The 26,188-nt window shown below is 39.6% G+C and overlaps 1 protein-coding gene across 5 annotated transcripts in view; it reads left to right on the top strand.

Moving 5' to 3' along the window:
* PKP4 (plakophilin 4) overlaps nucleotides 1-26,188 on the top strand; it is a 245,882-nt gene that overhangs the window by 63,936 nt on the left and 155,758 nt on the right. For 4 of the 5 annotated variants that reach the window (XM_070422943.1, XM_070422942.1, XM_070422945.1 and 1 more), the window contains exon 2: nucleotides 16,831-16,967. In XM_070422943.1, the coding sequence (XP_070279044.1) occupies nucleotides 16,836-16,967 (132 nt within the window). In that variant the 5' untranslated portion in view covers nucleotides 16,831-16,835. Of the gene's footprint in view, nucleotides 1-16,830; nucleotides 16,968-17,121; nucleotides 17,185-26,188 lie in introns of those variants that run through there. The other variant, XM_070422947.1, reaches the window with a different exon arrangement.

Genomic DNA, 26,188 nt, shown 5'->3' with positions numbered 1-26,188 from the left:
AGGGAGAGCCAAATTTTAATTGTGGATAGAACAATACCTCTCTTTAGCTACTTTTGCTCATTAATAATAATGATTATTGCCTGGCTGGCATGGCTCAGTGGTTGAGTGTCGACGTATGAATTAGGGGTTCATGGCTCAATTCTTGGTTAGGGTTCATGCCTGGGTTGTGGACTCTATCATCAGTGGGGGCTGTGCAGGAGACAGCTGGCCAATGATTCTCTCTCATCATTGATGTTTCTATCTCTCCCTTCCTCTCTGAAATCAATAAAAATATAGCTTAAAAATGATTACTAATATTGTGAGATTTCCTAAAGTATGTTCCTCAGATTGTTAATAGTTGGCCCTCAAAAAGAGTGGAGGTCAAGTAAGTGAGATACTGAGTTAGATGAGATTAAACAAGTTCACTGCTTCTCAAATTTGAAGGTGGGTACAATACACGGGATATTATTCATATGAAGATTCTGAGTCAGTAGATCGGGTGGGACCTGAATTTCTGCATTTCTTACAAGCTCTAAAGTGCTGCCAGTGTAACTGGTTTGCAGATCACACGTTAAGTAACAAGGTTTTCAGGAATCTTAAGAGGAAGCATGCTCTGCGGCATTTCCCAGACTTACCTTGTTTTTGACATACTGGAAGTAGCTTGTGGAGCATAACTCTGAGAACTTTAAATTTTAAATTGCACCTTTCAAATTACAAATGAATTTATAAGTTAAATAGAAGTCTAATGCAGAAATTCTAAAAAGTTTAATGCAGAATTTCTACATTATTTTTAGCTAGAGGTAGTATAAATCTCAAGACAGTGAAAAATCATTTAGCTAGTTCATGTAAAAAGAAAAATCAGTAGCATGAAGTGACAGCCACTACATAAGATAGCAGGTTGTTACTAGATTGTCTTTTATTTTTAATACACCATTATTAATATTTTTAAATGCCAAAGTCCTTAATTAAACAATTTTACTTTATTTTTATTGCCTCTAGTAATTCATTTATAAATTACCATATTTCTAAATCCCTGTCTGTGCTGTGCTAGTGATTTTATTAGTCTTTAATCTTTTTGTTAACACTAGCATTTGATATAAAAAAACTAATGATAAAAACAAATCTTTTATTTAAACAGCTTGAGATTTGATATGGCTTACCATATCCTTAATTGCAAATAATATAAAACAATAGTCTAGGGAGGTTTTTGAGAAATTTATTGAAGCTAAAGCAAATTTTTAAATATGAAAGCTTAATAAAATTAATTAATGTATTATTGGTAGGCTTTTGTCCACCTGGGTCCTTCTGCTGCACATGTCCCTTTTTATACATGCCTATTCAAACCCTTCTGTGAGCACCTGCTTTCTGTGTTTGAACTCTTAGTGCCTTTTATTGTAGTTGTTTGTTCATTTATCTTGTCTCTCCTTTTAGACTAAATTGGATTAGAGGTCAGGGTCTTATTCATCTTTATACTTTCAATAACACTATATGATATAGTACATAAGTGGAAGATCAATAATGCATTGAATAAATTATATTTTATAAAGTAATTCAGCATGTAAAATTTAATTTTTTTTTTTTTAAATATATTTTATTGATTTCTTACAGAGAGGAAGGGAGAGAGATAGAGAGTTAGAAACATCGATGAGAGAGAAACATCGACCAGCTGCCTCCTGCACACTCCCACTGGGGATGTGCCCGCAACCCAGGTACATGCCCTTGACCGGAATCGAACCTGGGACCTTTCAGTCCGCAGGCCGACGCTCTATCCACCGAGCCAAACCGGTTTCGGCAAATTTAATTTTTTTATCTTAACAATACTTCAAAATAATGTAAGTTATTTTTTTCTTTATCCTCATTTCCTGTCTTGACCGTTGTGTTAGTATCACTTATTCATCTTATAACAAGTCATCCTTCATCTAAGTGGCTCAGTGATTTTTAAATTTCTTGCAATTCTAGGATGCAGGGAGGCTCTGCTGCTGGTCTTGCCTGGCTACTGGTGGCTGCAGTCAGCAGTTGCTCAGGTCACTTTCTAAGAGGGCCTGTCTTCAGGTTCTGAGGTCTTAGCTGGAGTGGCTGGGATTTCTGGGCCTCTGCTTCATGTAGTCTTTTAATCCTGAGCTCATTCATAGCACAGTGATCTTAGAAGACAGAGCTGCAGGGCCTTTTAAGATTGAGCCTCAGACGTTGCACAAGATCACATCTGCCACATTCTAAAAGTCTCAAGAGGCCAGCCCTACATTCAAGGGTGGTCGGTGGGCTTTGCGTCTTTCTGAGAAGACAGGAAAAGCACAGTGACCTGGAGTTACTCTGTATGTATTTCTTCCCACTAAATTAAATAAAACCATTAGTACAACCTTATTTGCTTCAGCTCCTCACTCCTCTCTTGTGGATATCATGTGGAGTTTAGACTTAATCTTCAATTTTCTGAATTAATTGCTTAGCACTTTCTTGTGCCCTAATCCTTCCTCTTTCAAATTCGCTCTTTGGTTGCAGAGCTTCCTTTAAAAGATTGTTGAAGCCACACACTTTGAATCCTGGTATGTCTTAAAATGCCTTTATTTTGACTTCATATTGGAATCATAATTTTTGTTCAGTATCGGAAGCTATTGCTATATCGGCTGTAGTTAAGAGGTCTGATGCCAAACTGATTCTAATTCCTTTGCAAGCAGTTTGTTTTTCCTCCACGGTAACAATTACAATCTTTTCTTTGTCCTTGCAACAAAAAATTTCCATGAATTGGGTTTGTCTACATGTAGTTTATCTGTTTCATTTATTTTCTTCACTTATTGGCCCTTCTTAAATGATTCGTTTTTAGCTCTCAGAAATTTTTCTTTTTTAGTATTTATTCTCCTTTTTTTTCTCTTTTTAGTACTGTTAGTAAATAAACATAACTCCTGGATCTAGTCTATAGTCTCCAAATGGTTTATCTTTTTCATCTCTTCTTTTTTTTTTTAGTCTCCAAGAGAATTATTTAGGTCACTCTTATGGAATACTCTTTAAAAAACATTATTCACTCCATTGATTGAGATTTTTGTTTTTAGCCTATAACTTTTTTTTTTTAAGGTCTCTGGCTATTTCTCTTTCATGCATACAGCTTTTGATTGAAACACAAAGGATATTCTACTTATTCCATTTGTTCTGTTTAGGGAATTTGATCTCTTGGATATCAGTCTCTGGCTAAGGCCCTGTTCTATCTAGATCACTCCTTTGCCCATGGCAGCTGTTTGAGCATGTGTAGGACAGAGGCTGACCACTGAGTTGCACTATCTTTCTAACCTTGAGCATCTGATCTTGACCTAGACCTAAGAGCCTAGAGCAGTGGTTCTCAACCTTCCTAATGCTGCGACCCTTTAGTACCATTGCTCATGTTGTGGTGACCCCCAACCATAAAATTATTTTCGTTGCTACTTCATAACTGTAATTTTGCTACTGTTATGAATCGTAATGTAAATATGTGATATGCAGGATGTATTTTCATTGTTACAAATTGAACATAATTAAAGCATAGTGATTAATCACAAAAACAATATGTAATTATATATGTGTTTTGCGACGGTCTTAGGCGACCCCTGTGAAAGGGTCGTTCGACCCCCAAAGGGGTCTCGACCCACAGGTTGATAACCACTGGCTTAGAGTCTGCTATTCACGACTCTGAACAACTCTCCCACCAACTGCTCCAACCTCTAAAGCAGCCCTTTTCTCTTTTGTGTTATGGTTTCCTTGAGTTATTTTGTTGTAGGGCTGCAGCCATTATTTTTCTGACTTTTTGGTACATCGATGGCCTTTTTAAAATTTCTAGACTAATTTTTTTATCCTATAAAAAAGAAAATACCCTTTCTTTTATTTCATGACATTGTGAATTGAAAAATAGTGGACGTGTATATTCATCTTGTTTCTTGATCCAGTTATCCCCCTGAGAGTTTTAACTACATCCTTACACTATTATTTCCATTGAGTCTTTTTTTTTAAATATATTTTTATTCATTTCAGAGAGGAAGGGAGAGAAGGAGATATAGAAACATCAGTGATGAGAGGAAATCATTGATTGGCTGCCTACTGCATGCCCCACACTGGGGATCAAGTCCGCAACCTGGGCGTGTGTCCTTGATCGGAATCAAACCCGGGACCCTTCAGTCTCCAGGCCGATACTCTATCCATTGAGCCAAACTAGTTAGGGCTCCATTGAGTCTTTTTTACATCCTTCAGCATGCCAGGCTTCTCCTTTCCCCTCTCTCACTTACATGCTACAAAGAATCCCACCTCCAAAGGAAAAAAGTGAACCTGTAGCACTTGCCAAAAAGAGACTTCCATTTTCCCTTCTTTGCTGTCCATAAGAAAGATTTTTTTGGAAAAGTTGAAAATAGCAAAGTGAAATCTGTATTTATCCAACACAGAATTTTCACTTTTTTTTTTTTTAACAGTTTTTCAATATGTACCTATTGTTAGAGAGACAAGATCAACACTTGGCATAACTCCAGGGAGCACCATTCACATAGAATACAATGAGAACTGCTGCCTCCAGGTGCTAGCAGTGCTGACCCTGAGATTATGTATTAGCCAGGGGTTTATTTTCAGAAGTTTTAATTCAATGGAATATGGGGTTGAGAGCATTCTCTTTTGTAATGAAAACCCCTTATTATTGAAATGAGTAAAATTGTATTTTGTGTAGTTTTATAACCAGAAGTAGTTCAGTGGAAAAGCATTTTGCCATTCCAGTGGTTGTATATTAATACCTCAATGTAGTACGAATTTGCAATTTTCTAATTACTAATGAGGTTGAGCACCTTATTTATTGGCCAGGCAGATTTGATAGGGGCAGAAATTGAATGTTAGGGAACCAGGTAGAATTGTAAGAAATATTAATCATGCTGTGTTAACCATGATCGTTTTATTCTGATTAAAGAAGGCATATTCTAACCTGGCTGGCAGCAGCACATGGGAGCTGGGAGGTCACCTGGAAATGCAGCCCATCCTCCCTATTTGGAGCTGCCTATTATCATGGAAAGATAAACAACTTTGTTGCAGAAACCAGAATAGCCAGCCCTTTGAAGATCCCCAGCCCTTGCATATCACTAAGCCCTTTGAAGGATCCCCAGCCCTTTTGCATACCTGCAGGCCTTTGTAATCTCCAGCCTGCTTACCTGTTAACTGTCCATTTGGCATACCCTTTGGCTACTTCCCCATGTAATCTTAGTACTTCTACCCACTATAAGTAGCTGGTTTCTGGCGGGGGGGGGGGGGGGGGCGGCGGGGGCTGGGGAGGGCGGGGGCGCGTACAGAGCAGATTTTTGTGGATGACCTGTTGCTCTCCCATACTGCTGGCAATCCTATATAATAAAAGAGAAACATGTAAATTGACCATTCCTCTGCTACGCTTACCAGCCAATCAGGAGTGAGTATGCAAATTAACCTGACAAAGATGGTGGGTTAATTTACATCCACAGCGCCAGGTGGAGAGCAGAGCGGGAGAGCCGGCAGCTTGGGGGGACGTGACTCCCTCGGTCACTCCCCCAAGCCGCTGATTGGAGAGCAGAGCAGGAGAGCCGGCAGAGAGTGGAGCAGCTTGGGAAACTTGGCTCCGCAAGCCGCCAGACAGAGAGCAGAGAGGGAGAGCTGGCGACTTGGAGGACTTGGCAGAGTGGGAGGCCGTGGGAAAACCAAGAGTGCGGGGAGAACCAGGAATTCTGGGAATAGTAGTTCTGGTGGCAGCCCCAGGACCGGAAGCGGAAGCCCAAAGCGCAGGGAGCACAAGGAATGCTGGGAATCGTAGTTCTGGTGGCAGATGGATCTCCTAGACTCTAGAGTAGGGGTGGGCAAACTTTTTGACTCGAGGGCCACAATGGGTTCTTAAACTGGACCGGAGGGCTGGAACAAAAGCATGGATGGAGTGTTTGTGTGAACTAATATAAATTCAAAGTAAACATCATTACATAAAAGGGTACGGTCTTTTTTTTTTTTAGTTTTATTCATTTCAAACGGGCCAGATCCGGCCCGCAGGCCGTAGTTTGCCCACGGCTGGTCTAGACTCTAGAGCAAAGTGAGCCTGGAGCAAGTTACTGTTGCGGTGGGGGATGGAGGGAAAGCAAAGGTGAGAGACATAAGTAAAATCAGAGTGTCTAGGAAAAATTAAAGGGAAGATATCCTAAAACTTCCAGGAAATCTCCACCAATGCAGCAAAGAAAAAAAAATGCCTCTATTATTCTGTGAGCAACAAACCAAACTGGGTTGGGGGTCTCAGACAATTCGCTCATATGATTGCAAAGACAGACAGAAACTCCCGGATTGGAGAGGGCTCCCAGATTGGAGAGGGTGCAGGTTGGGCTGAGGGACCCACCCCCAGTGCACAAATCTTCGTGCACCGGGCCCCTAGTCCTATATAATAAAACCCTAATATGCAAATCAACCAAACGGAGGAACGACTGGTCGCTATGATGCGCACTGACCACCAGGGGGCAGATGCTCAACACAGGAATTTCCCCCTGGTGGTCAATGCGCTCCCACAGAGGGAGCACTGCTCAGCCAGAAGTCGGGCTCACAGCTGGCGAGCGCCAAGGCAGTGGTGAGAGCCTCTCCCGCTTCCGTGGCAGTGCTTAGAACCCGGCTGGCCGACATCCCCCGAGGGATCCCGGACTGCAAGAGGTCGCAGGTCGGGCTGAGGGACACTCCCCCTCCCCTCACCCCCAGTGCACAAATGTCGTGCACCAGGCCTCTAGTATTGGAATAAATGCTCATATATGATTCAGCCCTGTCTCTGCTGAATTGGCTCAAGTAGTGACAGGCAGCATGGACCATTTTTTGTCTGGTTACATTTATATTGCATTGTGTGCCCACCACCCAAAGTCAAATCATTTTCCATCAAATATATTTGGTCCCCTTTACTAACTCTCCCACCCCCTTCCCTCTGGTAATCACCATACTGTTGTCTGTGTCTATGAGTTTTAGTTTTATATTCCACCTATGAGTGAAATTATATGCTTTAGCTTTTTCTGACTGACTTATTTCGCCTAGCATAATATTCTCAAGGTCCATCCATGTTGTCCCAAATGGCAGTATTGCATCTTTTCTTATGGCTGAGTGGTATTCCATAATATATACTAGTGTATGCCACATCTTTATCCAATCCTCTATCAAAGGACACTTTTGTTGTCTCCATGTCAACCAAAGTGTCCAGTGAATAATGCTGCAATGAACAGAAGGGTGCCTGTATCTTTGTGAATAAGTGTTTTGGAGTTTTTCATGTAGATACCCAGAAGAAGGATTTCTGGTTCATATGGTAACTCTAGTCTTAATTTTTTGAGGAACTGCCATACTGTTTTCCACAGTGACTGTACCAGTTTACGTTCCTAACAGGAGTGAATGCAGGTACCTTTTCCTCCACAACCTTTCCAGCATTTGTTATTGCCTGTCTTGTTGATAATAGCCATTCTAACAGGTGTAAGGTTGTATCTCATTGTAGTTTTGATATGCATGTGTGTTCTAAATCTAAAAAATTTATAATTTTGTATCTCTCATAGCAAATTAGATTTAAGATATAATGACAGTCTGCTTTGCTCACATTATGTAAATATTTTTTTCTACTTTATTCTCAGTTTTTCTGTATTACATGTCAAATGTAGATTCTAATAGATAATTTTTTAAATTTTTATTTTTGAAAATGGTACATTTCCTGTAATGGAGGTCTTGTAATATATTTCCTCAGCTTCTATATGTCTGGAAAAGTTTTTATTTCTCTTTCGTATATAAAATATAACTTTGCTGGATGTATTATTCTTGGCTGATAAAATCCCTCTTTCAGTAGTTGACATATTTGGTTTTATTCTCTTCTAGCTTATAGAGTTTCTATCGACAACATATGATAACCTAAGGGCTTTCCCTTATAGGCTACTTTCTTCTTCTTTTTTTTTTTTTTAAATTAAATCTTTATTGTTCAGATTATTACATTTGTTCCTCTTTTTTCTCCCCCATAACTCCCCTCCGCCCTCCGTCCTCACTCCCCACCCACTGTCCTCATCCGTAGGTGCACGATTTTTGTCCAGTCTCTTCCCGCATCTCCCACACCCCTTTTCCCCCCAAGAATAGTCAGTCCATTCCCTTCCTATGTCCCTGATTCTATTATAATCACTAGTTCATTCTGTACATCAGGTTATTTATTCACTTGATTCTTAGATTCACTTGTTGATAGATGCATATTTGTTGTTCATAATTTGTATCTTTACCTTTTTCTTCTTCTTCCTCTTCTTAAAGGATACCTTTCAGCATTTCATATAATACTGGTTTGGTGGTGATGAACTCCTTTAGCTTTTCCTTATCTGTGAAGCTCTTTATCTGACCTTCAATTCTGAATGATAGCTTTGCTGGATAAAGTAATCTTGGTTGTAGGTTCTTGGTATTCATCACTTTGAATATTTCTTGCCACTCCCTTCTGGCCTGCAAAGTTTCTATTGAGAAATCAGCTGACACACTATGGAAGGCAGTATGGAGGTTCCTCAAAAAATTGGAAATGGAACTCCCATTTGACCCTGTGATCCCACTTCTAGGAATATATCCCAAGAAACCAGAAACACCAATCAAAAAGGATATATGCACCCCGATGTTCATAGCAGCACAATTCACCATAGCTAAGATCTGGAAACAGCCTAAGTGCCCATCAGTAGATGAATGGATTAGAAAACTGTGGTACATCTACACGATGGAATACTATGCTGCTGTTAAAAAGAAGGAACTCTTACCATTTGCAACAGCATGGATGGAACTGGAGAGCATTATGCTAAGTGAAACAAGCCAGTCAGTGAAGGAAAAATACCACATGATCTCACTCTTTCATGGATAATTAAGACCATAACAAACTTTTGAACAATAATAGATACAGAGGCAGAGCTGCCTCAAACTGATTGTCGGACTGCAGTGGGAAGACCAGGGAGGGTTGGGGGACTGGAGGGAGGGGAGTAAGACATCAACCGAAGGACTTGTAAGCATCCATATAACCATAACTAATGGACATAAGACACTGGGGGGTAAGGGAGGGCAGGGGCTTGTTAAGGGCGGGGGGGGGGGGGGAAGGACACTTATGTAATACCCTTTGTAATACTTTTAGCGAAAAATAAAAATTAAAAAAAAAAAAGAAATCAGCTGATGGTCGTATGGGTATTCCCTTGTAGGTAACTGATTTTCTTTCTCTTGCTGCTTTTAAGATTCTCTCTTTGTCTTTTGCTCTTGGCATTTTAATGATGATGTGTCTTGGTGTGGTCCTCTCTGGATTCCTTTTGTTTGGGGTTCTCTGAGCTTCCTGGACCTGTAAGTCTATTTCTTTCACCAGGTGGGGGAAGTTTTCTGTCATTATTTCTTCAAATAGGTTTTCAATATCTTGCTGTCTCTCATCTTCTGGTACCCCTATAATTCTGATGTTGGTATGTTTGAAGCTGTCCCAGAGGCTCCTTACACTATCTTCGTATTTTTGGGTTCTGTTTTCATTTTGCTTTTCCGGTTGGGTGTTTCTCGCTTCTTCGCATTTCAAATCTTTGACTTGATTCTTGCGCTCCTCTGGTCTGCTGTTGGGAGTCTGTATAATATTCTTTATTTCAGTCAGTGTATGCTTACTTTCTAGATGATCCTTTATCACACCATCGAGGGTCTCATTAGATTTGCTGTACATCTCATCAAGTTTATCGACAGACTCTAAAAGCCTCTTGAGAGACCTCAAAAGCGTGGTTCTGAACTCAATATCCTCCCTTGATAGTTTTGTCCTGTTTCTTTGTCTCTGCATTTTTTACGCTTTCTTGGTACACCCCCTAGTGGTCTTTGTGCGCAGTCTTGTTGTAGTTAAGCCTTGATTGTTGTAGTTAATACTAGAGGGATTTGACCTCCAGGCGGACTGGCTGTGATAATCAGCTGTGTCTGCAGTGGCATAACTTGTGTCCTCTAGGCTAATCTAGCCTTTGCCTGAGCCTATCCGGCAAATGCCTCTGTGCAGGGCTTGGGTGGGGCGGGTCCCAGGGGATCCACAGGGCGGAGGAGGGAGCAGTTATGGCTGCTCTCAGTCCGTCCCCAGGGGCTCTGCCTCTCTGTCCCAGCAACCGATGCAAACCTCGGAGGGACCGTAGCCAGATAGTCCTGCTTCTCCCGTTTGAGTCTGGGTCCCTAGAGACTCGCCTGGATCTGGAGCTCAGAGTCTGAGGCTCCCTCCGGATTGAAACAGTCAACCGTGCCCTCAGCCACAAGCCCACGCCGCGCGCACTCTGCACCTTAGTATTTTACTTCAGCACTGCGCCTCCTCTGATTCTCGGTTCCTCCTAGTTGTAGAACTTCCACTCAGCCAGCCTTCCTGTGGTTCTGGATGATGTCCGTTCCGTCTTTTAATTGTATGTTTGAAGTGGTTGTTCGAGGCAGCAAACTCTGGCGTTAACCTATGCCACCATCTTGGTTTCTGTACTTTCTTCTTTTCCCTGGTTTTCTTGAGAATTCTTTCTTTGTCATTAATTTTTGATAGTTTTAATACCCTGTGTCTTAGAGAAGGATTGAGGTAATTAGGTGTTCTATTTGCTTCTTGGACTTGAAAATCTAGCTCTTTCCATATTCAACTATTTGTTTGAATAGTCTCTTCGTTCCTTTTTCCGTCTCTTCTTTTTCTTGTATGCCTATTATTATGTCAGTCTTCTTAAGTTTATTGAGACTTATTTTGTGACCTCACATGTAATGTATCCTGAAGAATGTTCCATGTGCACCTGAAATGAATGTGTATTCTGCTGTTTGGGATGAATAGTCTATCCATCTTGTCTAATGTGTCACTTCAGGCTGGTGTTTCCTTGTTTATGTTCTGTCTGGATGATCTATTCATCAGGTTAGTAGGGTGTTAAAGTTTCCCACTATCACTGTTATACTGTCAATCTCTTTTTTCATATCTGTTAATATTTGCTTTATGTATTTAGATATTCATAGTTGGGTGTATAAGTGTACAAATGTTATATCTTCTTCCTTTATTGAATTCTTTATTATTATGAAATTCCCTTCCTTGTCTCTTATTACAGCCTTTGATATAAGTATTGCTACCCCAGATGGGTTTTTCCCCCTCATTTACATGAAATATCTTTCTGCATCCCTTCACATTCAGTCTGTGTGTGTCTTTAAATCTGAAGTGAATCTCTTGAAGGCAGCATATGTACAGATATGTTTTTATTAATTCAACCACTCTATGTCTTTTGATTGGAGCATTTAATCTACTTACATTTAAAGTAATTATTGGTAAGCATATAGTTTTTGCTATTTTGTTAAATGTTTTCTGGCTGTTTTTGTAGGTCTTCTCTGTTCTTTTTCTCTTGCTCTCTTCCCAGGTGATTTGTTAACTTTATTTCGAGCCCCTTCTCTTAAAACTTTTTGTGTGTATCTATTATGGTTTGTGGTTACCTAAGATTCATATATAACAACCTATGTAAATAGCAGTGGATTTTCAGTTGCTGGTCGCTTAAGTTTGCCACATTATTAAAGCACTACATTTTTACTTCCCTCCCTTAACAAACTTTTTTTATCCTATATTACTAATATCTTACTTTGACTAATTAAAATATTCATGCTTACTTTCCGCCCTTCATTTTTCTTAGGCATCATTATTTTATCTATTCTGAAAAAGTCATTAACCATCATAACATGAGTGTTCAAAATGAAATGATGAGATGTGTGTTATACTCCCGATTGTTAATATAAAAGAGGAGAAATGTGTCGACTCCCAATTTATTTTGCTGGATAAGATGAAACAAAGTATACTTAGTATACTTTGACCAAAAATTACCAGTAAGGAGAGTAGAAACGAGTAAAGAGAGGAAAATTTAGTATCTATTTGATCTTTTATTCCAGAGAGATTTAGCTCAGAGATGATTTTTGTGGATTAGTATCATCTGTGGTAAAAGGGATTAGAGGTACTGAATCATAGGTTGTTGCCCATATACTGTATTACATCAATAGCCATATTATATCCTCAGCCTTGAGATTCAGTAATCACACTGGAATATATGTGGCCTGTAGTCTTGAGCAAAAGGATTTTCTGTTAATCAATTATAGTTTGCTATAAGATTGAGATATACGTATGCACACACACAATTATACTGAATTTCACATAAACACTTACCCTTTCAAAAAGTTGCTCAAAAGAATGCAACTCAACCGAATGATAAAATTAGACCTGGGTAAAGAGGAACTTTAATCAGTAATAACTGGGATAAAATGAGAACTCACTTGTTAGAGCTGGTCACAAACTCATCTCTGAGCTTCATTGGTACAACCAGGGAGAGACACAGCACTAAGATTTCCAGTCCCATCAAGCCCTCAGGAAAAGCAGCGCTTTCTGGCCTTCAGTTGTGATAGACAGCTGTTCTAAAAACTCCTCGGTAACATTCGCATTAATTCAGAATGTAGATGTTGTCTTATCTTACTGTTAGCCTCAAAATTCTGAGAATTCCTATTGCTACATACCCAATGCAGGATCCCTTCTGTACCATTCCTGCTACTAGATCTTCTGAGCTGTGATTAACAACCTCTCATCATGCGGAATATAGCACCTTTGGAGGCCAATCAATTTTTGAAATTTTGGACATTCGAGTGCTCGAAAAGGAAAGATCATCCTGGGCTTGCCCTTAGGGCTCCAGACTTTAACTTTGATTAAAAATAATACAATCATTAGCCAAATTTGACTCAGTGTATAAAGAGAATAATAATATAATCTGATACAAGTTTGTTACAAACATTGGTTTTTGGTATCGTTCTGAAGATCATAGCCTAAAAAATCTAACCTTGTTTGTCCATGGCAGTGCTTCAGAGGCTTGTAGTTAATCTGCTTATCCTTTTTTTTTTTTTTTTTTAGGTCAGAATTTCTCTTTTTGGTCTATTAACTGTTCTTCCTGTGTCCCTTGCCAAGGCTTGAGCTCATAAGGAACTGGAGTTATCATTCATTTCATCTCCATACCTGTGTCAGGGAATAATGACTGAGTCCCTTTACTGTCCTCATCTGAATGAATTTACGTGTGTCCATTCCTGCTAATATGCCACCCATAACTGAAAGAGGATGTGTCCCAAGGAGCCGGAAGGAGAGTTGTGTGCTCATTTGCTCCTTCTTTCTATTATCTTAAATGCTAATTTCAGTACAGTATAAGATCACTGTGGCTGGGGTTAGCCTTGTCTCATTCATGGCTCACTCATTCTCTCTTGAACCTAAAGTATCTACATCTTTCCCCAATGTCCTGCTGAGCTAACCTAAACACAAGACCCAGCATTTATTCCTATTGTTTTATCTTACAGAGGCAGCTCATTACTGTAGTTTAGCAATGTTATTCATATTTTAATTTTATATTCTGGTAAATTTAATATTCTCAACCTTATTGAAGAATTTGAGCATGCGTATGTATTATTATTCACATTATGGTTATAGTTTTGGTTAGATTGTGTAAATATTAGACCTCTCTGGCATTACATTAGAAATCTCTATAGGGTGATATTTTTCATTCAGTTATTTAAAGATTGTGGGAGTCAGCAGTAGCCTGTGCCAGCCTCATTTTTGTGCTGCTTATAATGTCGGAGGTGCTTTCTAACATGATGCATGCCTCCCTGGAGTCTAGACACACTGCATTTCCGTGGTTACATTGCCAAAGACAGAAATTAGACCAGCATAACGTGACTTTTCTTTGGTATGCCTCATTTTAGTTCTTGCAAATTGTCTCTTGGATAAAATCCTTTTTAAGAATCTCACCTAAGATCTATGTCTAGCTCTCTAGTTTGTAACATGAACAGAGTCTACTTTCTGCTTTCCAAAAACAGAATTGGCATTTTCCTACTTCCAGTTTTCTGTGATTCTCCGGAGAGCCCCCAAATGGTCCAGAAGCCTATTTGCAAGTTTCCCCAGGTTCCTAGAATGTGATCATTCAAGTCAGGCAAGTTGAGGTCACTGAGGCCTAATTTTTCACAGTCTCTTTGCCACATAAGTACTCAATGCTTTTTTCCTTTGCTCTAGTGGGAAGAAGTTATAATATTTTCCTGTGACTCTAATCTTTGCTTGGGTTCTGCAACTCTTTAAACTGTTATGAAAACTACAAGAAAATGGACAATCTTAATAGGTTTATAACTTGTCATTATTGTGGTATCCCTCGTTTGCCCTGTATTGGTTGTAGTATTTGGGGGCTGTTCCAGAGATGAGGGATGGGGAAATTCTCACCCTCAGTTGTGCCTGGCTACTGTGGTCATCATTCTTCATCTCATGTGTGTGAGTGATTACTGGTAATGTCCCCTAGTCTTTGAGGAATCAGAGATCAGAGAATGAAAACATCATCCCTGCCTGTGAAAATTCCTCTGCTGCTGAGTAGTATCTTCTTTTACAAATGTATAAACTCTTTACAACCTCTGCCCATCAGCCTCTGTGTTGTTATTCCATTGCTTGCATCTTGTTGTACTTTGGCTTGATCTGATTCATATTTTGCTGCCTTGGCTAGATAATGAGTCTCACTAGTGGTCAGTGACCTGCCGTGTGCCTGTGCCCCCTTAGCACCCCCTGAGCACATGGTCAAAGTAGTACTCAGAAAACACTCATCCAATTTCATCGATTCTGGACAACGTTATCATGATAAGTATCATGAAATTGTGGTATACTCAGAGTGATGGGATATAATTATAATAATAGAATTCTGTATCTTTCTTTAAGCAGTAAGGCTACTCCTCTCTGTGGTAAAGAATTAATAAGTACTTTCCCAGTGACATTTCTATATCTCCTTTTCCAGATTCTCTTTGTTCACTGAATTTTTGCTTCTCTCTTTCTAACATATTGGTTATTTCATGGTATTATACTCTTGACATTTTAAATTTTTGATTCTTGGCATTATTTGTTTCACTGTTGCATAGTAACATTTTTGTTCTTTGCAACCATCTGCTTTATTTTAAGGTGTGTAATTTTTCAATGGCATGGAATACTTTTATATCTTTAAATGTTTTAGAGACTAATCTAGGATCTTTCTGTGCATTATTTTTCTTCTTGGTAGACCTCATATTTTGTCTTTAATAAGCACTCAGTAAGTGCAGTAATGGGTTATTTTATTCCCATTTTATAGTTGATGATATTTGAAGTGTATTTGACATACTAAAATGTAGACTGCCATAAAAATCATTCCATTTGTTGTATAAAGAATTAGTGAGGCCATTTTTTATAAGTGAGGAAAGTGGGGCTCAGTGAGGTCAACACTTGTCTAGGATGGCTTAGGTTGTGATCCTAGCCCCATTTATTCAGGTCTGAAGCATCTCCTACTGCTCATATTTGAGGAAACTCCTTGCCAGCTGTGTGTCCCCCTGAGCCTTGGGCACCTGGAAACGGGAGATGGAAAATTCACCTGTTAGCGCAGAAACTTGTCAGAACCATTTCCTGTTTCAGCCTGTTAATATGACAAGAATAAAGCCACCACTCACAGAAACCTGGAGCCTAGAACTATCTCCACTGATGTGGAAGTCAGGAGAGTGAGAATAAGTTGGAGGCTCAGGTGATATGCACCTCTCCCCCTCATTTTGTTTTTAACAGATTATGATTTTGGGGAAAAACAATAGCAGGCTGATATTGAAATTTGAGGGAATGAGGAAAAAAAAATCACTAGATTGTACTACAGAATTGAACGTTATAAAGGTTGATACAAAATTAAATACAACAGTAGAATAATTTTTAGTAGAAAACTATGAAGAATGTCAAGAACAGTATTTATGTTCTTAGATATCTGTAAATGAGTATACAGAATAAAACAGTGAACAAATAAGGACTCATGAGCATCGTAGCACTTGGTTAGATTTGCCTAGTGCCTAGAATCGGACATGGAAATGATGGTCGTCCTTCATTCACATTCACACTTACTCAGCAAACATTAATTGAGCACCTATTGTGTATGCTAGGCTAGTTTCACAGTATGGTAGATAGATTGTGCTCTCAGGCTGATGGTCAGAGAGACTGACATGTTAAACAGGTTATTAAAATATTTGCAACATGTTAGGTGGGTATCTTTTCCTAATCTTTTTTAAACTTGTAAAAAGTCTGCATCAGGTCAGTCAGTCTCTGGCAAGCACATCACTCTGTGTGTGTGTAATCCTAGGAGAGGCACTTGTGTTCTGCCCAGAACCCAGTCTGCTGTCCTGAGCTGTGGGCCTGACAAATGGTTTCTCTTGTCAACAGCCCCCTATAGCCATTGTCATCTTTGACTAATCTGATTCTTCTAAGGAAACTAAACTAACTGTAATATTCTACCAAAGATATTGTTACTAGTTATTAATGCCTTGCATTTCTTTTAAGTACAGCAGACTTTTGTTTATATTCAAGCTTTCCTTAAGTTTTGTAACCTTTTTATCTGTTGCCTAAGCCTCTTCTGTAAGTGGTACAGCATTTGCACATTTGTAGCTGTCTTCTTGTGTGTATACTTTTCTGAAAACTGGCTCTTATAGCAAATATAGAGTGTTTATTGTTATTTGTTTCATAATAATCATATTTACTTATTGGTTATCTGATTATAAGGCTCACCAATTTAAGAAGCTCCTAATAACTTTATTGTCCTTAGTATATTTTTAATTTAAGAGCATTCTTTCCCAACCCTTTTCATGTCACTTTTTTTACTATGATGTTTAAATATTTTCTTAGTATTTATTATCATTACATTTAAATTTATTTTTTAATATTTGGTAATACTCACTATACATTTGGCCCTAGATGTTGCCATCTAAAAATCAAATAGTCTCAGGGTATTGTGATCATTGTGTGTAGAAGACTGTGGTACTTCCTAGGGACCATCTGCCAATCCTCAGAGGAGCCCTAGAGAAAGTGTTAACTCTTTGCCTGCTTGATTGCAGGAGGAATGCCAGCTCCTGAGCAGGCCTCACTGGTGGAGGAGGGGCAACCACAGATCCGTCAGGAAACTGCCTGCACTGGCCCAGGCATGGAACCCGAGACCACAGCCACCACTATTCTAGCTTCTGTGAAGGAGCAGGTACATCCTCTTATTGGAATTTGCAATTAATGATTTCTTCAGTGCCTTTAAAAATTAATCTTTGGATGTGTTTTAAATTTGTCTAACGTCCTTGACGCCTTCACGTTTTCTAATTATAAGGTGTTTACATCCCTGAGTACATTGGGATGACTGGCATGTAGAGCTGCTCCAGGTGCCAGTCAGAATCGGAACATGCAGGATACTTGTGCGTCTGCAAGTAAGGACAATATTGATGGTGATCGGTGTCTGTCTCCCATTGCAGAGTGTGTGCATGCGCGCAAAGCTTCGTCAAGCGTAGTCACATTGTTAACTTCTCTGCCAGGACTCTGGCAACCTTTGGCCTGTAGTGTTGAACCTTTAACATGGGTATTATCTAGGGCTGTTTCTGTGATTTTTGGATAAAGGCTATATTTGTGTTTGTCTGAATCAAAGTATATTCATTTTGTGAGCTAGTGTTCTAATACTTGTCAAACTGTGCCAGTTTGCTTCAATGTCATATTTATGTTGTTTTTCTTAAGGTCCTTAATACTATTTATCTTTCAAGCCCAATTAGCCTTCTAAATTAGAACTTATCTGTTATGCTTAGAGATTGGAATACCCAAATTTAATTTTTTTATGCTTTAAAAGTTTAATAAAGTGAATGTAATATTAAAGCTATAGATAGACTTCTGTCCCTCCCTTCAAAACAAAACAAAAAAATATATGCCGTTTATGAGAGTTATTGTGGTGGATATAATCTAACTAAAAACTTAAAAATCTTATGATTAACCCCCTGGGTCATTTTTTCTCAAGAGATATAAATGTAGATGTATATTTGCTGGAATATTCTTTTAAAAATCAATATTGGCAGTTCAAATGACTAATGAATACAAATAGTAAAGAATTTTTTAATACCTCATTTATTTACTGTTTGCTGTAAAGTAGGTGTGTGTTATGAATGATACTCCAGAACTATGACATATGTCTGTCAATAGAGCTGTGTTTTCAAGAAAAATGATTTCACAACTTATTCTAATATCAAGATGTCAAAATATTTACCCTCCGTCCCTGAAATTAGTTTTTAAACATCCCACAATGTAAGAATTTGAGAAGACAAGAAAATTGTAGTTGGTACTGTTTTTGTTTTTCACCAAACCATACATTATCTAAGTTTCTCTCACCTTTAGGGAGGGAAAAGGGACTCTTTTTTTAAATTTTTATTTTTTATAGTACTTCATGGTTGTCAAGATTTGACCCAAGGAGCTGTAAAATGAAAAGACTCTGATTTATTTGGGGCTCTTAAAGTATATTTCGTTCTTGTGAAATAGGACGGTAAATTTATCAAAAGGCCCAGAACTGACTTAAAACTAGAAACTGTTTTCAGTAAACATAGCAACAGGACTTTGTGTTTGTATCTTGAGACCAGATACCCTGCTTGTTGAGGACGACTGGAAACCTATCATCAATTTGGCCCTGTAGTTCCATGATGCCTTCAGATGCCTTAAAAGTTTTATCTTTTGGCAATGAAGTGTTCTGAATGGATATTGTCTGGGAGATAGCCAGAAGGGTTCCATTTTTCCAAGATAGCTAAAAAAAAAACAAAACAAAAACCACACCAAACCCCCAAAACCAGATATTTGTTGTTTATTAGGAGACTTACCTTATATCTCCTGTATTATTTTGTTAGTAGAAGGATATACAGTGGGGCCTTGGCTTACAAGTGTCCCGACTAAAGAGTATTTTGAGATACCAGCTGTCTCTCGGCCGATTTTTTGCATTGAGTTGATAGAGTAATTTGAGTTAACGAGCTCCTTAACGAGCTCCTTAACAAGCTCGGTCTCGGAACCAATTAAACTCGTAAGTCAAGGCCCCACTGTATTCTACTCTTGGCTTCCATTCCTGTTCTAAAATTTTGAGTTCATGAGTATACATTTACAGTTTTTATTCTTAATTTCTTTTAAAGTTGCTTTGTCAGTATTTCAATCATTTTAAAGCCAATGCTCAGTATTTCAGTCATTCAACCCAAGACACAGTATCTGTCTCTTATTCCAAGATACTCGTCCAACTTTAAATAACTAACTGTAGCTCACATAGGATTTTTGTGGCACCAGGCAAGCTACTCTGATTTCTCTGTAGTTGGCATAAAAATTTCTTAGGACTTTCCTAAAATATGTCACTCCCTATCATCTGCCCAATGAGACAGAGTTAGCTAGAAATAAGAAACCTAATTACTATTCATCTTATATATTTTATTTTATTAGTCTATTAGTCAGAATGTGACATTCTCAGTCTTGTTATACTTAAACTAGAGGCCCGGTGTAAGAAATTTGTGCACGAGGAGGAGGGAGGGGGGCAGCTTGGCCTGTGCCCTCTCACAGTGCGGGAACCCCTCGATCTATCTTCCCAAAGAGGTGGCCGGAGCCGGGAGGTCCCACCTTTGCACCGCGGGGAGCTGCCGGACCCGCTCCGCGAGCCGCACATGCAGCGTCAAGTCCCCACCCACACACGCAGCCTCCTGGTGATGGATTGTTACAGCATGAGGGCATCACGGCATGAGGGTGTGCCGACCACATAGGCTTTTATTAGTATAGATGGAATAGTTAATATTAGATCATGTCCTTGATCATGTATTGTATCCATAGAAACATATTCTTGGATGGGCTGCATAATTACTTAAATATATGCCATCCTACTCTGCAATGCTCATAGCCCTGGACTGATGGTCTCAGCTCCACTGATCTCATAGAACAGGCCTTGTTTGATGGCAGCCGTAGCTCAGGAAGGAAGTTTCATTAGGGCACAGAAGGAAGAGACCCCTGCAGTGCAACTGGGTGGATGGTCTGGGTTCCCATCCTGGCCCCACAACTTAACTGTGTTATCTTGGGAAGATTTCTTTCTTTTTTTTTTTTTAATAAATCTTTATTGTTCAGATTATTACAGTTGTTTCCCTTTTTTCCCCCCATAGCTCCCCTCCACCCAGTACCCACCCCACCCTCTGCCCTTACCCCCCCCCCCCCCCCCCCCCACTGTCCTGATCCATAGGTGTATGATTTTGGTTGCCGGGTCAAAGGTCATACACATGGAAAATGTAGCTATTTCCATCCGAGACGTGTCCCTATGTTCGGAAAGGTCTCTCACGACTTGTTCACACTCTACTCAGAAAGGGTATGGAGACACGTAACGGCTTTTTAAAATAATGTGTCCTCTTATGTTTAAAATGAGGATTTTTTTACCAAAAGTGAGGAGAAAGCAACACTACAGCTGCTCTCGCCCTTGGGAAGATTTCTTACCTCTCTATGCCTCTGTTTTTCAGTAAAATGAGGATAATAATGGTTATTGAGGGCATTAAATTAATCTATGTAAAATACTTGCAACAGTGTCTGGCACTTAGTGCTCTTAGTAAGGATTAATATTACTGTTGTCATCATCATTTCCACGTAAGGAGAAAAAGCTCTTATACTGTTTTTAAGTATATACAGAGGTTCAGTGAGCCTTTTGAACATTGATCTAAAAATAAGAAAACATTCTGAATACTGGGCCACATTTCTGCTGTGACAGTATTTCACTTCTGCATGGTATTAAACTTTCAAAACGTCATCATGTTGGTCTCACTGATTAGAACAGTTTTAGGTATATAGTATAAGAAATAGAGCATATGAAAATAATTTTTTTTAACATACTGATTTTGTGCAACCCCAAACGTAACATAATATCAAGGCATTTGGTTAAATAATTGGGAAATGTTATCTTTTAGTACACAATATTACTCTATGAAATTGGTTTTAGAGTGTCATAAAACAATTAAATCTTCCTCTACATGGCTACATGGTGATACTTTTCTGGGATCTAGAAGCCAGAAACTGCTCCTATTCCTTGACAAAATGCTGATATTCACATTCCCTCTCTTTTGTAACGTGTTAACTTTTTATATTTATGTCAGTCACATAGGTGCATACCTGTGCAATTATATTTTTGAAATTCTTGCTCTTTGGCAGATAAAAGAAGAGCCTACTTCTGTTCAAGGGCTACCTCTTTCCTAAAGCCATCTTCACCCACCTGCAGTCAAATCTCCCTCCTGACCTCCTTTAGCACTTTATACCCTTGCTGGGACTTATCCCATGCTGCTTTGGATTATAGAATCAGCTACCTGAGGATAGAGCCATGTTTTATACATTGTTTCACACGTTACCAGCCCCTTTTATATAAATGATTGCTCAGGAAGGGAATGGATGACTAATACTAGCTATCACATTGTCTCCAACTGCCAGACTGTTTTGTGAAGATAATGGGACCTGGAGCCACATTCATAGAAACATTACTAAGCAAGAGAATCTCAAACAGCACCCAGAAAACTAATTACCTAGCTGTACATTCTTGTCTCTAAGACAACATGAATTGCATTTATCCATACTGATCTAGGAATTAAATCCAATCTCTGCATGAAGTAAAATAAAAATGTATTTCATAGTGATGGTCTACTAATGGCATAAGGTTAGATATTTCATCTCCCATCTGTCTAACTTAGCTGAAAATTATGTGTAGGAAATAAAAGGATTTGACTACCTTGGTGATACCAAAGAATATCTACCATCATCCTCTATACCAGGTGATACAGATAACCACTAAAGAAAAGTCTCTCGGTTAAGGATCATGCTTGAGAGAAATACAGTCAATCAGTGGGAATAACAAAGCAATGTGATCCTTGGACTTGAATCTGAAATTACAGGAAATACCAACTGAACTTTAAGCTACCAGTTGGCTGTAATCAGGATCATCATTTGGCAGGTCCTACTGTTCAGCTCGGTTCCTAGTAAGAGTCTGGGAGTCCATGATGAATGCAGATGTTGGAAACAAGGACTTAAAAAAATTATTTTTATTGATTTCAGAGAGGAAGGGAGAGAGAGATAGAAACATCAGTAACGAGAGAGAATCATTGATTGGCTGCCTCCTGCATTGCCCCCTTCTGGGGATCGAGCCCACAACTCGGGCATGTGTCCTTGACCAAAATCAAATCCAGGACCCTTCGATCCACAGGCTAATGCTCTATTCCCTGAGCCAAACCAGCTAGGGCGGAAACAAGGAATTTTTTTTTTTTTAAATCCTGATAGTTTTCAAATATTTGGGAAATTTAAGAATGGTCTAGGACAGGGGTGGGCAAACTTTTTGACTCGAGGGCCACAATGGGTTCTTAAACTGGACCGGAGGGCCGGAACAAAAGCATGGATGGAGTGTTTGTGTGAACTAATATAAATTCAAAGTAAACATCATTACATGAAAGGGTACGGTCTTTTTTTTTTTTTTAGTTTTATTCATTTCAAACGGGCCGGATCCGGCCCACGGGCCGTAGTTTGCCCACGGCTGGTGTAGGACCTAGCTTAATATTGTATATACAGTAAGAAAAAGAAGTGTGGCCAAATGTGATGCCTTCAGAGCTCCTGCTGCCATCCCTGCAACTTAGAGGTGTCAGCTGACTTCACGGGCACAAAGGAAGCAGTCAGCCATGGCTGTTATTATCAACTAGAGGCCCAGTGCATGAATTCGTGCACGGGGGTAGGTGGGTGGGTCCCTCAGCCTGGCCTGTGCCCTCTCTCAATCCGTGACCCCTCGGGGGATGTCCGACTGTCAGTTTAGGCCTGATCCCCGCCTGGCCTGGCCTGGCCTGCAGGGATCGGGCCTAAACTGGCACTCGGACATCCCCCGAGGGATATAGCAGTGCACCAAGTGGCAGGCAGCCAGGGAGAAGCCCCATCCTGGCCCGCTACACCTGGTGCCACACCGCTTGTGCTCATCCCGGATTGCTGTGCCTGCCACCGCTGCTTGGTAGCACTGCTGCAGAGTTGGGAGAGGCTCCCACTGCTGCAACTGAGCTTGCCAGCCATGAGCCCAGCTTCTAGCTGAGCAGCACACCCCCTGTGGGAGCACACTGCACCAGGAGGTAGCTCCTGCGTTGAGCGTCTGCCCCCTGGTGGTCATTGTGCATCATAGTGATTGGTCAACTGGTCGTTCCTTTCGTTCAGTCTTTTTTTTTTTTTTTAATATATTTTATTGATTTTTTACACAGAGGAAGGGAGAGAGATAGTTAGAAACATCGATGAGAGAGAAACACCGATCAGCTGCCTCCTGCACATCTCCTATTGGGGATGTGCCCGCAACCCAGGTACATGCCCCTGACCGGAATCGAACCCAGACCCTTCAGTCTGAAGGCCGACGCTCTATCCACTGAGCCAAACCGGTTTCGGCCCTTTCGTTCAGTCTTAACGGTCACTTAGGCTTTTATATATATAGATTGGGAGAGGAAAATACTTTTTAAAAGACCATATGGCCAATCATGGATAGGTTAGCAAGTATAATTCATAGCTCTGTATATAATGTAAGTTGATTTACATTTGTAAAATTACACATGTAATATGTATTATACTCTTTTGTTTTCTGTCATGAAGTTGCTTGAATAATTGAGATCTCTATTTGAACTTGGCCATACTCAGGCACTCTAACTTCCTTTCTGTTGTTCTCTCACAAACCACATTACTTATTTTTGGTTTATGATTTAAGAAGTTTAGAATCCAGATGGAAGGTTGAGGCCATCCTAGAAAGTATGAAATGGTAAGCAAGGAAAGATTTGGTAAAACATAATAATTTTATTTGTACTTCTCTTACTATGGTGAAGTCCTAAATTAGATACTGCATGCACTTTTTTGTTATCTTTGATGAGTGAAAATTGCAACGTTCTTCACTAGTAAGTCTCTCAAAGAGAACACTGCCTTTCAGGATATTTCCGACTTCTGGGAAAATCCAGTTCTACCTTTCGTATTAACTTAAGTGATATTTAAATTTCAAAGAATAAAATGAGAATCATTAGAGATCCTTAATTTTTTAAGATAAAATAAGGAAATTTGGAGCCCAACTGTGCCCAATTGATATTACTTTATTTTTACATGGATATGTTAGCCTCAGTAATTACACACCCTTCCTGTATGGCAGAATGCCCAGAACTGAACAAATTCCAGTACAATTATTTACTTTATTCCTCTGAAACTGAAAAACTCAACTGTTGTGCACCTGCCTTTGCAACTTCCTTTTATTTGGCCCCTACGTTTATTTACAATGAAATAGCTCTCTATGACACACCTCACTCACATGCAGAAGACAGAATTTTATTTCAGCTGTAAACAAGTGTAGTTTGTAGCTTAGCTAAAAGCCCTATACTGGAAATACAATGCCTGGGTGCATTTTTTCTATTAGTAACTTAGTATTTTTTTTTTATTGGCAACTGAATTATCCTGTTAATTGTAATTATTGCATGATATATGGTGAAGTCTTCTGTGCCTGCACTGCATCATCAAACACAAGGTAAGATTGTGTCTTTTCTTAGTGATTTCTGTGGGATCTTCAGCTTTATCTCCTTAATATTATGGAAATGAGGTTCAAAATGAGGTCAGATGTTAGAGCTCTTATGACACTGGCCTGGACTCAAGAATTCTGAACCCTGATTCTTGGCTCTCAGGAAATCAGCCCTCTTAAATTGCATGTGTTGTGGTCACAGTGTGACATTTCTTCTCTTCTATTTCTTAGTGATGCACTGTATCTCCCCCTTCAGGTATCTCTATGATTAAAGACTACAACAGAGTGTGGTCAATAGGTTTCTTTAGTATTTAAGTGTTCAAAAAAAAATTTTTCTCAGCAACATACAGAAGTAGATTGCCAGGTTAACCAACAATAGTTATACCTAACATATATTTTAACATCTCCCCATGCTTTCTGAGAGACTGACAGATAATTGGCTGGATCTGTTAGCAAAGTTTACCAGTCTTATGTATCCCAGGAATACATCCTATATAATAAAGAGGTAATATGCAAATTGACCATAACACCCTCACACAAGATGGCCACCCCCATGTGGTCACAAGATGGCCAGCAGGGGAGGGTAGTTGTGGGTGATCAGGCCAGCAGAGGAGGTCAGTTGGGAGGGACCAGGCCTTCAGGGGAGGGCAGTTGTGGGTGACCAGACCTACAGGGGAGGGCATTTGTGGCCGACCAGGCCTGCAGGGAAGAGCAGTTTGGGGCAATCGGGCCGGCAGGGCAGGCAGTTGGGGGCAATTGGGCTGGCAGGGGAGCAGTTAGGCGTCGATCAGACTGGCAGGGGAGTGGTTAGGGGTGATCAGGCTGGCAGGCAGAAGTGATTAGGGGCAATCAGGCAGGCAGGTGAGCCGTTGGGAACCAGCAGTCCTGGATTGTGAGAGGGATGTCCGACAGCTGGCAGTCGGACATTCCCCAAGGGGTCTCAGACTGGAGAGGGTGCAGGCTGGGCTGAGGAACACCCCCCCCCCCCTCCAGTGCATGAGTTTCGCGCACCAGGCCTCTAGTTGTTAATAACTGAGTATTCTCTTTTGAGTCAATTGGAGACATTTTTTAGGTGCATTGACAAATCTCCAGGAATTTGAACAGACTCTGTCTGGCTTTTCACACATAGCTAGATCACATGTTCAAGACATGAAATACATAATAGATGCCCCAATATATTTATTGCATTAATGAACTTAGAATGTAAACGTGCTCACTGCCCCCCTATAGTTAGCTTATGCTTGCTTTTAACTAAATAAAATATATTGATTGAAAGCCTACTGTGAGCAAAGCTCTCTGTCCAGGAAAGGGAGGGGAGGAAAGGGGTGAGGCAAAGATGATGTGTTTCATACAGTTTCTATCCTCAGAAGAATGCAGAGACACAAATAGTATTGTATACTTTTATCTGCAGTAATTGGAACCACAAAATCCAGAAACCTGTACTCTTACCCCTTTTTTATTTAAGCAGGCTATAGATATATGCTGTAATGTATCAGTTTTATGTAAATTTGTTAACTTAGGCACTCTTAATTTTTACCACTGGATTAGCATTACCATTCTTTTACATTTGAAAGTAATATATTATTTCTTTATTAATACTTAAAATCAACCCTGACTTTGCATGTTTAAAATGATAATTTCCTTTCCAGTTCACAATTCCTATTCAATTAAATTATGAATATATGGAATAATTTTTCCCCTGTACATGCAAACTTTATGCTATTAAATTTGAAATGAATGACTGCTGAGTTGGTAAGATTAAATGGATGACAGGATCATTCAACATTGAATTCTCTGCACTGCATGATCATTTTTCTTTTTAGAATCACTTCTAGAGAGAAAAATATTTCAGAAACATATTTTTCCCCTCAGGTATAACCCTGAAGTTATGCCATAGCTAT

Source organism: Myotis yumanensis, unplaced genomic scaffold (assembly GCF_028538775.1).
Source record: "Myotis yumanensis isolate MYYU_CA2020_CCGP unplaced genomic scaffold, mMyoYum1.0.hap1 SCAF_8, whole genome shotgun sequence".
Classification (NCBI taxonomy): domain Eukaryota; kingdom Metazoa; phylum Chordata; class Mammalia; order Chiroptera; family Vespertilionidae; genus Myotis; species Myotis yumanensis.
Note: the sequence above shows the minus strand (reverse complement) of the source record. Positions and strands in the feature narration are given on the sequence as shown.